The sequence below is a fragment of the Rhyacophila brunnea genome, unplaced genomic scaffold, assembly GCF_057557595.1.
Source record: "Rhyacophila brunnea isolate RB1 unplaced genomic scaffold, BYU_Rbru_1.0 scaffold_3, whole genome shotgun sequence".
Classification (NCBI taxonomy): domain Eukaryota; kingdom Metazoa; phylum Arthropoda; class Insecta; order Trichoptera; family Rhyacophilidae; genus Rhyacophila; species Rhyacophila brunnea.
In genome coordinates, this window is record NW_028232965.1 from 46,070,602 (window position 1) to 46,086,900 (window position 16,299).

The window sequence follows — 16,299 nt, forward strand, 5'->3', positions numbered from 1 at the left end:
TATTAGATTGTACACCTGACATAGGACATATAGAACAGATGTCGATTATAGTACGATTTGTTCGAAAACACTCAGAGGAAGTATGTGAGCATTTTTTAGGTTTTATAGAAATTGACGATAAAACTGGAGCTGGATTAGCAAAACGCATTGTTGAAGAACTAGAAAATTTAAACGTAAATATACATAACATGAGAGGTCAAAGTTATGATAATGGTGCGAATATGCGGGGAAAAAAGAATGGTGTCCAAAAGCATATTAGAGGCATAAATCCTCGTGCATTTTATGTACCTTGTAACTCACATACGCTAAATTTAGTGGTAAATGATGCTGCAAAATGCAACTTAGATGCGATATCATTTTTTGGGTTAATCCAAAAGATTTATGTTTTTTTCTCGGCATCTACTGATAGATGGAATATACTTTTAAAATGTTTACCATCATTAACATTAAAGGCAGTTTCTGATACGCGATGTGAGTCCCGAATCGAAGCAATCAGGCCTATTAGATACCAATTGGTAGAAATTTACGATGCCTTATTATATATTGAAGAGAAATATGCCAATTCACACACCGAAAATAGTTTGCAGACCAAAAATGATGCCATCGCATTATCAAAAAATATATGCAACTTTAAATTTATAAATTGTCTCATAGTTTGGTATGATATTTTGAGTTCTATAAATCCAGTCAGTAAACAGTTGCAAATGATAGAATTTAATATAACCAGCGCGCTTGATTCCATTGAAGCTGTTTTAAATTTTTTGCGTAATTATAGAAAAAATGGCTTAGTACAAATGAAAATAATCGCACACCAATTAGCAGAAGCCCTCGAAATACCTGCAGAATTTACCAAAGAAACAGATTGCAGAAGACGAAGAGTACTGAAACATTTCGAGTATGAGAGCTGTGATGAAACGCCTCTACATAACCCTGAAAAAAAATTTGAAGTCGAGTTTTTCAATCAGGTAGTAGATAAGGCTATAAATTCAATTGAAGATCGATTTGAGGAATTAAAATATCACGGAAGATTTTTCAAATTTATGTATAATATTAGCCTCTTAAGAAACATGACTCCTGAAAATTTATTGGAAGATTGTCAAAATTTTGAAATTAAACTCACTGCAAACGGCACATCTGATGTCGATGCAGTGGAGCTTTGTGAGGAGTTAAAATTACTGTGTAGACTTGTGACTGAAAAGTCTTCGCCACATGACGTATTAAAATTTATTTATGATAATAATTTGAAAGAAATCTATCCAAATACGGTCACTTCAATTAGGATAATATTGACAATGCCAATAACGGTGGCTAGCGCAGAGAGGAGTTTTTCAAAACTGAAAATTATTAAAAATTATCTCCGATCTAGGATGATCGAAGAAAGGCTAAATGGACTTGCAATATTGTCTATTGAAGCAGAAATGGCATATAAATTAGATTTGGATGACATAATTACGGACTTTGCTACAAAGAAGGCCAGGAAACTTTGTTTATTGTAACGGTTAAGTGTTGAGACAATTAATTAATAGTGTATTTGTGATTAAAAGTATGTTCATATTAAATGAATGATAAGGAAAATGATTTTGTTTACATGTTGTACAATAATAGCATAGAAAAATAGTGTGAAAATAATACATCTGCGTATTATTACTAAATGGTACTCTGCAAACCAAATTTGTCAGACATATCAACAAATAGAATCTCAGACTCTGGTGATTTGGGTAAGTGTCTAACTAATATTATGTTTATTCGCTTTTAATATCTAAATTTAATTTTGTATGTTTTAGTGGTATATATTTTGTTATTAATGCATCGATACAACACATTTCTTAGATATAAAAAAAATGGGGCGGCATTTTGACGCTGCCTAGGGGCGGTATTTTGTCTAGGGACGTCACTGGATCTCTGTAAATTCAATGATAAGAGAGTGCCAACTCCAATTAGTATTTTGAATTATAATTCATTATTCATGTTAAATTCAATTAATTTTAACAGTTTCTATGTGTGTGTGTTAAAATTACTTGCGATATTGCATCCATACATACTATTTTGAACAGAACCCAACCTGCAGACCATAAATAGACAACATTCTTATAGAAAATACATAGTGCCAACCACTAAAAACAAAAAACACGCAATTTTGACATGACGTTACCTTACTTTGAAAAGGTTCCAACTGACATTTTGGCCTAAAATGTCTTTTTGGTGTGAAAAGGTTCCATTAGCCATATTCCATCATATACGTTCATTTCAGAGTTATCTATTGTCAAATATGGGAATTAGCAGTATGCCGAAGTTCTATCTACATGTCTTTTTATATTGAAAATGACCATTCCAAATTTCAAACGCTCATAGCTCAAAACATGGTCAAGTGTAATTAGAACCTTTTCAAAATAAGGTAACGATGAATCAAAAATGTGTAAGCATGTAGAAAATGATAAAAAACATTCATTGAGTCATGCGGGTATCAAGGCAGCTTACTGTGACGTCACGTGATAGTACGCAACGTGCATCATAATATTATATTTGACGCTTAATAATCAAAAAAAACGTAATTCGTAAACATGTATTTTAAAGAGCTCTAGCTCTTCACTTCTCTTACATTCTAATGTAAAAATAGTCATTATATTGTATATTGACTGATTACATTGATACATTCATGATGCGATAGATATTAACAATTCAAAAGGAAAAAAATTAACATGATTTAAAATGAATGCAAGAAACAATAATTAACGGAAAATTAGCAAATCATCGCCTCATATTCGATGAGGAGGGTCGATTTTCATAGAATCTTTCAGGTTTTCGCCACTGGTCCTGGTTATTGCCGCGGTCACGTTCATGAGTCACTTCATGCGGTTGAAAATTCAAAATGTCATAGCTGTCACATTTGAATAATATTGGATCACAAATCCAAATCTCAATGCTTAAGTTTCTATTGTATTTAACAAGATTCTCAATTTTTAACATGATGGAGTAATCCTGGGGTGATGCAACGGAGCTTATACCCATATAAATATATTGATCGACTTTGTTTAATTTAATAAACTCCGCTACACAAGCATCGAACATTTCATATGAAAATCTCCCATCCTCATCCACACATATAAAACCGTATGTAACATCATTGGTCCCCATGTATTGTATAACTTGGCCCGGTTCCTTCTTTACCTTCAAATAATTGTCAATAAAGTTGTGTTTTGTGTTAAGGGATTTCATTGAATCTGTAATTTTGTCAGTCACGCTGCCAATGTATACGAGGGCAGTGCCTTCCTCTATTCGCACCAAATCTTTACCCACTTTAACAACTTTATTACCATATTCAGGCGGCTGCGGTTTGTTACCCTGAAACAAAATTGCAAATATTATAGAAATAATCTAATGCCATTTCTTCTCAACTATAACCCAATACATCCCGAGCAATGTATGTAATTATGTCATGAATAGCATGAACTTTGTAATTTATATATTTTTTTAAATCATCACGTGAAATTCACCTTTTAAAAAACATATAATACAACATGTTTTTTGTTCACATAATAAAATTTATCAAGTGTATACAAACGTTTTACATTCCATTTGATATAATTGTTGTCAATTTGGGAATTTTTAATGAAAACATCGTGGGGAACAATTATTATGACATAATCATAACATTACCGATAATAATACTAACATTAAATATTGATACAAGTGGTCCTCGACTTTCGTACAATTCACTGTTTCCTTCATTTCTTAAAATTTAGATTCTTGTCGATAACGCAAAATCTGTATGCTTCCATGCAGTCGCTCCCCAAAATATTTCGCAGTTATTAATTTATAAAAATGAGTGAGAAATGAAGAAACGATATTGATACTGGGGAAAAAGAAATTAATGACTTTTCGTACGATCAAGACAAAGATGGAAATAATTAGGCGTTCTGACAGCGGCGAATCTTTAACTTAAGCCAGCCTACGATGGAAATATATCTGCAAAGATTGTTTCCAAAAGACATGGCATAGTGATGGATAAAACGGAGATCTCTGTCATTATTGATTGATGATCAAGATCAAAATGATGTCCCTCAGAGGTTTTCAATTATGTTTGAAAGTCGAGGACCGTCTGTATAATATGAAAATATTTATACTTTTAAGGAGTTGCCCAAGGGAGCAGACATGGATTATAATAATATACATGATAAATTTACTATGTGAAAGAAACACGTCATGTATTAAAAAAAATATATGTGGTAAAAACAAAGTATTACATATATTTTTTTAATAAAAAATGTAATAATAAGTAGTTATACGTATGAAAGGATAAGTCATTTTATTACAATTAGTTATCAACAAAATAAGGCTATATAGATATGTGTCCAAGTGATAAAGGGAAGAGATGTTGACGGCTCTTTCAGATCTTTGGTAACCGTGGAAATCGTAAGCGACCAAGCACAGACAAATTTAAAATGTTCACTGTTAATGAGTTCAAAAAAGAGATTTAGGAAGAAAATGATCCTCTTGCGATGATCCAAAATGCGGAAAAAATTGATCATAAAAGATGACATTGCAAAAATCTCTCCCTCTCGTTGTATGTATTGCTCTACCTTTTACACATCCTGTAGAGTTTAAAAAAAAAAAACTGTTTTACAAAGACAGCAAGTTATTCAAAAAAAAAAAAAAAAAAACTGTAAAACGACACTAAATATTATTAGTGATAATTTATCAACCCTATTGTTGATAAAATATTATATATATCGTCATTGTCTTCAAAACAGGTTATTTTCATACTTTTTATGAAATGTCCATCAAAAATATTAAAATAATAATTAAACATTCATATACTCAAAACCACATATGCATATGTATGTTAAGTTAATTTCTAGTGTCTTTTTGCATCTTTTAATCGATCATATGCAAACAAAAAAATTATACAATTGAAAAATGATAAATTACAGAAAAAAAAAAGTATTCTAGATTTATGTTATCAAAATACGTGGTGTTGCCATTAAAAATTGTAGTGTTTAGCCTTAGCCAACAAGACATAGCCGGTTTTGAGAGTGCAATAACAATATACAGGGTAAATGGCAATTGGATGTAAATATATAGGTAAGGTACATAATACACATAGTAAAGGTCATAAGTTACATGAAAAGTCTTATTTAATTTTTCACAATTCTGACCATCATTGTATAATTTTCTGAATGCACACTATTTTCACTTCACATCACCAATTTATATATATATATATATGTATTTATTTTTATTCTTTTTAATAATTCATTTGGAATTCATAAACCACAAATGGTAGGGATTTACACATGAATGTTAATTTATTTCAAATTATCTGTGAAAAGGTTAGAATTACTTTTTCATGAAAAGACATTTGTAAAACTATTTACACCCAATGCCAGTTATTTGTATTACATAATATAATATTACGTAACCACTCGGGTTAATATGATAATCGACTGCTTAAAATATGGCAAAAGAATTTATTGAAAAAAGACTAACTTTTTTTCTTGCCCCCCTTTTTCTCTCCTGATACCTACAATTAGAGTTATTCAATATTAGAATGAATTTCATAAAATGCGTAATTCCTGCTTTCAGAATATATATTCATAAATATTATTCCACGCTTAGCAAACTCCGTAGTGGCCACATCGTAGCCTGCGTGTAAATAATAATTACGAATCTCAAATGCTCTCTCTCTCTCTGTCCCAAGATGACAGTAAAAATAAAGTCTCTGCAGGGCCATTCTGACATATCAATTAACTCCAAATCAATAAAAAGTCATAAATAGGCTTAGGATTTTTAGGTGCTAAAGAATGATTTTTTTTTAATCTGTTAATACAAACCTCTACTCTGTGGAGACCCATATGATCCTATTAGGATCGGACATGGTCGAAAAAAATTAAAAATAGGTACCTAAAATATGTAGATATAATTGGAAAATATGTTATTAAAATTTCATAAATATGTGCTAAAAAACAAAAATAGGTAAAATAGGTAGTACCTATTACAATAAATCATTAATTTATTATTTATTCACAAACAGAAAACGCTTTATTACAATAAATAATAAAATAAAGCTTCAAATTTTCGAAAGTGAATCTTTGACGATTTGATCTTAGCAAATTTTTATACACGGAAAAACTTCTTTCCACTTCTACAGATGTTATTATTGTGTATGTAAATGAAACTATTTCTGAAGTAGAAAAAATTGAAACATCTGAGGAATCTGATGGATTTTCCAAAACAGCTTTAATATTCGGCAGCGTTTGAAGTCCAGTATTTTTATTTAAAACACTATTTAATTGGTCCAGGAACATTGAAATATTGTGTTTATGTGAAAATATATGCTTAAACCTAGAATGGGTAAAAATATGTAATTATCCAAAAATATTTAAAAATCAATGCTAACAAATAGGGCTTAAATGTTTCAAAATTGTTTGAAATAGATAGATATTTGGTTCTGGGGCCGCTCAAAAAAAAAATTTAAATACCTAAGAATCCTAAGCCTAGTCATAAATAATATGATATGTCATATTCAGGCAGTTAATTATCCCGGGAAGTAAACTGTCCAGCGTAATATTTTTTTATGGCCGCCTATGACTGCACCGCGTTATCCGCGAGCTGTCAAATGTCGTTGAGTAACACAGTTAACACGTCTTACTTGATTCCAAATACATCTGATTAGAATCAAGTAAAACAGAGTGCCGTGTGTTAACAATTATTGTAGATACAATAAGCCCCTTGTTTATGGAATTGCTGTGTGTTAGTAATTCTTAAAGGCAAAGATCACAGACCATCTATCTTATATGGCAATGTTGCATGTGTCCAAACATGACAATATGTTGTGTGCATTTAGTAACACTTGGCCAGTCGCATTAGGCCACGCGTCGAAGTAATGTGCGTACTAAAGTAAAGATCGCCGTTGTAAACAAAAGTGTGAAAGAACATCCAAGATCGGTTCGTCGTTGGTCGCAGCAATTGGCCCTTCGGGGATTCATCCAATACGTGGAAAATTTTGTGCTTGGCCTATACCCGTATAAGATCCAACTGGTGCAGGAATTAAAGCCACGAGACCATTATACGCCACGTTCTTTCGCTGAGTGGGCTCTAGAGCAGTTGGAAAAGTTGTTTTATCGGAAAATTGTGTTCAACAATGAGGCTTATTTTTTAGTGAGTTATTAATAAGCAAAATTGTCGCATATGGAGTGAGACCAATCCAGAAGAGACCCTACATACTCCATTACATCCACAAAAATGCACTGTTTGGTGCGGTTTACACGCTGGTGGCATTATTTGACCATATTTCTTCAAACATGAAGCCAGATCTCGAGTTATGGTCAATAGAGATTTTGAAAATATAAACATTGATCTGGACGAGATGTGGTTTAAGCAGGATAGCGTTACATGCCATACAGCGTCCACAGCTATTGACTTATTAAAATCAAAATATGGTGATAAGGCGATAAGAAATGGACCCGTCAATTGGCCTTTAAGGTCGTGCGATTTGACACGTCTGGATTATTTCCTGTGGGACTACTTGGAGTCACTGGTTTATACTGAGAAACAAACAACAATTGACACCTTGAAGCCAACATTGTTCGTGTTATTCATAATAATATATGACCAACCGTGCTAGACAAAGTGGCCTAAAATTGGACGTCTAGAATGCGTTTCATCAAGAACAGCCGCAGTGGCCATACGCCCGAAATGATTTTCAAATGTTAATGCCATATATTGGACATTCAAATAATAAAATGTAATTGAAAGATAATTATTTGTGTTATTTTTCATATTTTCAAGTTTATCAGGCTTAAAAAACACCCTTTAGCGTCCCTGCATCCCATCAACACAAATTATATTTCCGTTTTGTTTTATCATTTGTCAACCATATTCAAATTTAATTCAATACGGCATCTCTATGAAGTCTGTCTTCTTGACAGTACCTTAAAAAAGCAAAGGTTAACAAAAGGTTACTTACAGGAACATAGTGATAAATCTGAATATGTATTTCGACATCGCTGAACAATTTTTTCAAGAACTCTAAAACTGAATCCCAATCGAGCCTATCGAGGCCGGATCCAAGTTCAGGCAATGCCAGCTTCTTCACACCATTCTTGACTATGTGGTCTTTCATTTTTTCCACTGATGACTTCAACGACGACATGGTAGGCTTTCCCGTACTTAATCTTTTGGTGACAAGATAGTACACAAACCGCGGGGGAGCTTCGAGAACGGCTACACCGCCAGTCTTCACCTGCTGGTCCAGCAAAAATCCCACTTTGTGAAACTTCTTCCTGAAATACAACCAATATAATAAATTGCCAAGAAAACCTGAGACAACATGAGGAAAATGTGTCATTTCAGTTACCTACTCGAAGATTTTTTCATATCCTAAAGATACCCGATGAAGTATCCACCCAAAGATGTTGGAAACTTCCATCTATAGAGATGGAGCCTATATGTATGAAATTGAAGCAAAAAACATGTCCACTGATTAACCCATTGGTGACCAACTTTATTTTTGTATATAGAATATAAAATTGACTTCCCACAATCAAATATTAATAACTCAAAAAGTAAGTGTTTAAATCATTTGATTTTTTGAACATAAAATTTAAAAAATGGATGCTTTAATATGATTTAAAAGACAGAACAAAAAAAATTATATTTAAAGAGTGATAGGACGATTCAAAGTTCAATAAATAAAAACTTTCATTTATTTTTCTTCAGAATTTTAAGTTTAGTGCTAAATAAAAAACCAATTTACCAAAAATCAAACCAAAAAACTCCTTGATTATATAGCATAATCTATTTTAATAATGGTAACCCATAAATATCTGAAAATTATTGAGAAATGCCGTACTTTTCGCATTTCTAGCAATAAGTGTAATTTCTGCAAACTTTTTCTGAAATTTTAAAAGTTATGATTTTTTGTTCCGAAACTTTAAAATACAAAATGATAATTTGTAATAAAACTGTTCCCTGTATCTAAAATCGCTTCCAAAGTTTATAAATATTATAACAGATATTCATTCTTAACGCCGATAAAAACAAAGGTCAATAACCTTTGTGATGCATATTGTGTTTTCCATCACGGAAACATGAATACATCATTGTATTCTGTGCAGTGAACTGTTTTACTAAATATTATTTTACCAATGGGTCAAGTAAGTTACAAATGACTTCACATTGTAGGTTCATTTGCAAAGAACTTCACATAGTGCTGACATTTATTTGGCAATTCGCAGACCGTATAAAAATACAATCTCTCACAATGAGTAGATAAGCAGTAATACTACACTTCGGCATTATTATTAAGTTGAAAAAACATGTCCAATTTGTGTAAAACCATTTATCAGCACTAAAGTAAGTAGTCACAATGAACATAAAAAATGACCACCATATTATGTGAATATGAAAATCAGAATGGCAACTGAATAACATTATTTGTGGAGTTTACTGTTCCTTCTATTTATAGTCAAAATTCCTTATATCCACCATTGGGTGCATATTTTTTTCTAGTGGTTATATATTTCTCAGAAGTGTATTCAAATTATGTATGTACATGTATTAGTAAAGTTGTCCTTCATGGAACTGTTATTTGTTTATATTAGATACTTCATCATCACTTATTTGGTATGTCTACATTTTTAAAATAGCTATATTTATATTTTTTTCTTTTATTAACATATTTCATATATTTTTAAATAAAATTTCGGAATTTTAACCTTTAACCTTTTAACCTACAAAATTTATGATTAATTGATTACTAATATTTATGAGGTTTCAAATTTTTCCCTTGTATGGATATGAATTATTAAGTTCATGAGATTGTTTTTTGATTCGATAATGACATTACGACAGTGTGACAGTAATGAGGACTAATAATTCCAAAAACTTTTTGGGGCCAAATTGATATACCTGCACAATATCTATTTTACGAATGATTATCCAAACCGATTATTTTACAAAAGAAGTCATTCATTATTCGACATATTATTATTTTTAAAATTCATTGTTGGGCCGCATTAAAATCTCACACTTTTGACTAAAATGGGCTTAATGAGTTTTACAAAATAAACTTGACGTATTATTCACAATGGCTGATTTGAATCTAAATGTTGCAATGTATGAATAAAAAATGTTGCAAACCTAAAAGCGACAGCGATCCCGGCACCCATGGCCATGTCTTCACCGACGCAGTGTGCCAAAGAGAAATCATCAGCAGTGTGAAACAAATCTCCATCGATGAACTCAAATACTGCTTTACCAACTCGTTCAACTTTGTTTTTTACCGAATCCACTATAGGGGAAAAGTCATTCTTTGGCAATTTCTGATATGGAGATTTCTGTCTTTGGCTTTTGTTAGCATCTTTCCCATCACCAGTTTTGCCATCTTTGTTTCGTGATGGTCTTTCAGAATTACTAATGTCTTCTTTAAAACATTTATTTCTCGATGATCTTGTGTTATCATTGGGCCTTCGGTCACTGTGTCTTCGCTCATCCCTACTTTGCGATGAACTGTCATCACCATTATTATCACTTTTCAATGACGCTCGCCTGCCACTAGAATTAGAGCGTTGATAGTTATCTTTGGCCTTCGACCAGCTTGCTGACTCATCAATAGACGGTCTTTCAGCATTAGAAATGTCTTCTTCAGTATTTCTAGATGATCTTGTGTTGTAATCCCTTTCAGGATCTTTGCTTTCATTGCGTTTTTGGTCATTGTGTCTTCGCTCATCCTTACTTTGCGATGGACTATCATCACCATAATTATCACTTTTCAATGATGCTCGCCTGCCACTAGAATTAGAGAGTTGATAGTTATCTTTGGGCATCGAGCAGCTTGCTGACTCATCAATAGACGGTCTTTCAGCATTAGAAATGTCTTCTTCAGTATTTCTAGATGATCTTGTGTTATAATCCCTTTCAAGATCTTTGCTTTCATTGCGTTTTTGGTTATTGTGTCTTCGCTCATCCTTACTTTGTGATGAACTATCATCACCATAATTATCACTTTTCAATGACGCTCGCCTGCCACTCGAATTAGAGCATTGATAGTTAAGTTCAGGCGTCGACCCGCTTGCTGACTCATCAGTAGACTTATGTACGTCACTTTTCACAATTTTGCTGCAGTTTTCCCGAGGTGACTTTGATCGTTTCAAGTCGGCCTCACTAGATTTTTGATATTCCCGCTTAGGCCTAAAACAGAATATGTTAATGCGATTACATGTTAATCTCAATCAATCAGTTTCGTAAGCTACAATTTTTATGTTTTTTATAATGACATCAGGCCTTCTGCATAGTAATATTGGTGCTGTTCGGTTATCAGGAATACAGCGGAAAACACACTTTGAAAATACCCGATATACTGGATTATTTGTTAGTTTGGGTTAGTTTAGGTTAGGTTAGGTTGGGTTAGGTTAGGTTATGTTTGGTTAGGTTAACCTAACAAATAATCCAGTTTATCGGCTATTTTCAAAATGTGTTTTCCGCTGTATTCCTGATAACCGAAATGTACCGTAATATTTATGTAAATAAGTGGAATCACACGTCATCCTTTCATCCCCTATATTTGAAATAAAAGTAACAGCTGTCAAATGAATATTATATTGAGAATAGAAATCAAGTAGATAGATATAGTCTTAAATGTTGTTTATTTGTTTTCGACAAAGCAAAATTGACATTGACATCCGTGTTTTATAGTGACCGATGCATGTTATCTAGACATGAACTCTTGGCAATTTAGAGTAACATGTATTGGAGATTAAAATAAAATGCAATTTTTAATGAATGTTCCACATAATTTAATAACGATCACAAATCATGGTGCAGTGCGTAAGGCACTTGCCTTCCACTCGAGAGTTCTGGGTTCAATCCCGATGAGGACACAATATTTATGTGTTTTTCTCAAAGCCTGGGTGTTTGTGATTGTTCAAAATTACTAACAACCACCTTGTACAAAAAAGTAAGGACATGGTTATTAATTCTAAAAAAAAAACATGTATTATAAATTAAAATAAAAAGCAAATTTTAATGATGTTCCACATAAATTAATAACGATCCCAACTGGTTGAGTCCACTTCAATAGAGCATTCTCAAATGATGTCCAAGTGTTCAGTTGAGAATGTAGGTACATACTGATCATTGTTAAATTACAGTAAACCATTGTTAATTCGAAATTGGCAGGATAGAAAATCAAAAAAAAAATCAAATACGAAATACAAAATGTATGGGAAAAACAGTAAAACTTCAAAAAAAGAGTTTTTTGCTGCAATTTTGTAAAATTGTTCTAAATCACTATAATAGATTTCATGGGTTTTCACAGAAAATTTCAATTTGATGAATTTCAAATTAACTGTATTTATGCATTAATGCAACAAAAAAAAATGTGCAATATCTTACCGTTCAGCTGTCACTTCCGATTTAAAACGTGATGAGCTACTCTCCACGGAATCATTTTTAGGGCCAACGGCAGAAACTGAAAAATTTGAAGTGCTGGTCACAGCGCTGCTGTTCTTTGATGAAGAGTGCACAGTTGGTGACGTCTCTGCTAAAGATAACACACGATACTTAGTCTTCGGTTTTTTACCCATTGTCAAAGTGTTACCTAGAATAAAAACAAATAAACATAACTTTAAATTCCATCAAATAACCAAAAGTCGATATGTTTCTTTTACGGTGTTAACTGTTAATTGTTGGTAGAAATGCATTGTATTAATAAAATAAAACACAATATGTAATACTAGTTCCACTATTTTAATATTAGTCAGGACCGGTTTCGTCCGCTTCAAAGGATTAGTGTACCTTTGACAGTTGACAATGTCTCTTTGGACTAAACCGGCACTAGTACCAATCATGGAGATTCTTAAACCACGAAATGCGGCGTTATCTTCTGCTACACTTACTATTGATCTTTCATTGGATGTCAAGTTGGGAAAAGTTGTACTATTGTCATGTATGTGGCCAAAGTAATGTCATTGCATTGTAGGCAATTCACCCAAATGTTTTTCACTAGTCAGCCGTGGATTTTAGAAGTTAACGAGCAAATTTTTAGCTTAAATTGAAATTGCGGTTAAATTTAATACTTTTACGTTTTTATTATTATTGCTGAGTGTAAAAAGTCTACAGTCAAAATTACTTGCACAAAGACTCTTGATGTACTAGCCGTCTAGATCAAATCATCAATAAATTCAAAGTATTTGTGAGTTAGCACTCCTACAATATTATGTTCTATATTTTTTTAGATATTCATATACACTTAAAATATTTTTGCTATCCAATATTAATATTTTAAAGAGATTTATGCATCTATATTGATTAATATAATATACCTATATATATATTTTTTTTTTCTTCGATATTGCAATCACTACTTTGATCAAGATATGAAGATATTATATTAACTATCATCAGGAATAAGATACAGCCCTGTCCCACTCCTCTTGGAATCCCAACACTTTCAGTTGTTTTGTTGCTGATTTTAACGGTTGCATTTTATTACCAGGATAGATTTACAACTAATCCAAGGTTGGTATCATCAATTCCATCTGGATTGCCAACACATCGATGTCGATTGATGTAGGTACACAATTTGTTTGAAACGCAACATATGTCCAGACATATAAACATTACTATCAAACTAAATGTGGACAGTCAACATCGTACCGTGACCGAATATAAAAACATTCTCATTTGTATAAAAATATTAAATGAACAAATTAAGTTAAATAAACAGATATAGTATGGCCATATATTGGAATAGAGAATAACATGCCACCGTGTGAATTTCTTCACCCCGCCCTCTGTTATCTCGCTACCGGCATTATGCAGCAGTGGATACGCCGAATTCAAAATATCAACCATTCACAGCTTCACTTAGGCTAAGGCCACATAGGTAGGTGCCTTGCTTGGTGGCTACGTGCTAGGTGACATTTCCTAGCGAACGGCCTCGCCTCACTAAGTAATTATTAGATGTTACTAGATTAGACGCTATGTGATTATTAGTCACCTAGTTAGCCTCCCGGCGAACAAACGTGTTGGTTATTTTTATTGTGTCACCAGGTGATTTTGCAAGATGGCGGATGTTTCTCTTCAGTATGACAAACGTCAAATCCCGTATATTTTGAGGTATGGATAATGACGCATGGGATGAATTGACATTATGCACCCAACAAGTTCGAATTTGAGACTTTCGAAATCTTAAACTTAAATTCTCTGAGAAGTAGCTTTATGGTTAGTTTTGAGAGTGACATATCGTTGTTGACTTTAGTGCTCCCAAATGTCAAAAGAATTTGTACCTAAGCACGTAGCGTGCAATGTGGCAGTAGTGTTTTTAGTAGACAAGCATAGCACCTAGCTCAGCACTAAAGAAGCACCTACCTATGTGGCCGAAGCCTTACAAATTGACTAGGTCATGAGACAAAATGTCTCATCCTTCACAACATTCAAAGGGAATATATTATATTCAATTAATAATATTGATTGTGTTGTACTTCCACGTAGTAACCATTCCTGTTGGCTTTTTTCACCTTGAAAATTTTTTTTTTCATAACCTACTTTGCACAGTACAAAATAGTATTTTTTTAAATTTCGTTGAGTTTGCATTGGCCAATGACTGAATGTAACGGACACAAGTGAACAGCAAGTCCTACAGAAACACACAAACTTGCATACTAAACAATCTAAAATGACTGTGCTACCTGCTTAATTAAACGTTTTTATACAAATATTTGTGAAGTTTTTATACAACGTTCATTTGTTTACGGCCAGATGTATGTCGGTCTCAACTAGACTTTACAACTTCAACCGTATCTCTTTTATAACACGCATATCCGCTTTATTCTGATGATAATAATAAAAGATAAGTTCGCTTTTCTATTTAGATTTGTACCTACCTACTTTTCGGAATTCTCAAAACCATCCTCCGAAGCCCTATTATTTTTTTGATCTGTTCATTATTTTTTCCATGAAAAGACGGTCGCCTTAACTATGCATGCGAAATCTGAAAACAATTTGCTGATGAACAAACCTTTTCGTAATCACATAACATTCAGTAAATATATGTTCACACGGTGCACGAAATATAATATAACCCGAAGATTCAATATGTGATGAAAAAGTGATCAAAGAATTTAGAGGTGCGCAAACCCTATGGAATCACACAGAGATATTGTATCATTCGTGGAATAACGTAATTTTTGACAGATAATTTTGAGGTTAGGAAATATAATGTTACCTAACGTATATATTAAGTATATAGAGGAATACAATGGTCAAATATGAAAAAAATGTTACCTCGAAGTTGAGAAACTCGGCGCAGAAGAAATAACAGCCTGCCGAAGACAGCACACAATCTTTAAATTGAGGAAACGATATCTGCGCCGACGTCCGTTTTCTCTTATCTAGCTAGCGCTGGGCCAGCTGGGTGAAGAAAGAGCTTGAAGAGGACAATGCGTCGGCCACGGAAAATGACGTTTACAAGACTAGAAGAGAAAAGGTCAAATGGGAAACCCCGGTTTCACACGGCTCGAGTTGCGAGCAACATCAGCAATTTGCTTCAAATTGCTTGTTTCAAATTTCAAACATAAATTTTTCTGGGGTTGGTGGCCTGCAGTGATTGGTATTTATGTTCTATAGTCTACACTCGGGACTTTTCCATACGTCTCACGAATTGAACACAGGGCATGCGTCGTCGGCCCTCAAATCGGTTTGAAAATGGTCGCCATTTTGTGATGAAAGTAATAGCGCACTGCGATCCGACCGGCATGGATTTCTGTTCAACACCCCAGCAGCTTCGTATTTTTTCGGTAAGATTCGGGTCGTTCGTGCAGTTGCTTGTCAATAAATATATTTATTTGAGTCTATTTGTTCATATTGGATGCATATTAGTATTGAAATATTACGATTTTTTGCAAAATGTCGATTGAAATGATGACAATGAATTTTATTGAGGAGTATAATTGCGCATTATGGGACATAACCCATAAAGACTATACGAACAATCTGAAGCATTTGGAATGTCAATTTTAGGGGTAAATAATAAAATAAAAAGTTTAAGGTCCTACTTTTCCAAGGAGTACCATAAAAAGAAGAAAACGAAGAGTGGAACTGGGGCTTACAACAAGCATGAACCACCGTGGTTTGCATGTGAGTCAATTGGCATGTCGATAATAGGGGTTAAAAATAAAATTGAGAGTTTGAGTTCGTATTTTTCAAAGGAGTTTCACAAGACTAAGGAAACAAAGAGTGAAGCTGGAGCTGACAGCAAGCATGAACCCTCGTGGTTCGTTGTATTGTATATAATATTAT

At 33.2% G+C, this 16,299-nt stretch overlaps 1 protein-coding gene across 9 annotated transcripts; it reads right to left on the reverse strand.

The window, feature by feature from the left end:
- Nucleotides 1–4: 4 nt before the first annotated feature.
- Nucleotides 5–15,669, reverse strand: LOC147068436 (uncharacterized). 9 transcript variants are annotated; one of them, XM_085952018.1, is made up of 6 exons: nucleotides 15,286–15,576; nucleotides 14,886–14,992; nucleotides 12,394–12,598; nucleotides 10,141–11,190; nucleotides 7,967–8,282; nucleotides 5–3,342 (listed from the first exon to the last, which is right to left on the reverse strand). In XM_085952018.1, exons 3-6 carry the CDS (start codon nucleotides 12,582–12,584, stop codon nucleotides 2,749–2,751), a joined length of 2,151 nt encoding a protein of 716 aa, XP_085808144.1. In that variant the 5' UTR covers nucleotides 12,585–12,598; nucleotides 14,886–14,992; nucleotides 15,286–15,576; the 3' UTR covers nucleotides 5–2,748. The 9 variants fall into 9 exon arrangements, with proteins under 9 accessions (XP_085808144.1, XP_085808143.1, XP_085808145.1 ...); XM_085952021.1 differs by having other exon boundaries at nucleotides 369–3,342; nucleotides 10,141–10,890; nucleotides 15,286–15,421; XM_085952026.1 differs by lacking the exon at nucleotides 14,886–14,992 and adding an exon at nucleotides 5,488–5,521 and having other exon boundaries at nucleotides 764–3,342; nucleotides 15,286–15,586.
- Between the last annotated feature and the right edge of the window lie 630 nt (nucleotides 15,670–16,299).

Excerpts from the sequence above, each read along its gene's own strand:
- LOC147068436 (XM_085952017.1), bottom strand. The coding sequence starts at position 12,584 with ATGGGTAAAAAACCGAAGACTAAGTATCGTGTGTTATCTTTAGCAGAG. Across the intron at positions 11,191-12,393 it reads TCGGAAGTGACAGCTGAACG|GCCTAAGCGGGAATATCAAA; the intron begins GTAAGATATTGC and ends ATTCTGTTTTAG. Across the intron at positions 3,343-7,966 it reads AGATTTATCACTATGTTCCT|GGTAACAAACCGCAGCCGCC; the intron begins GTAAGTAACCTT and ends ATTTTGTTTCAG.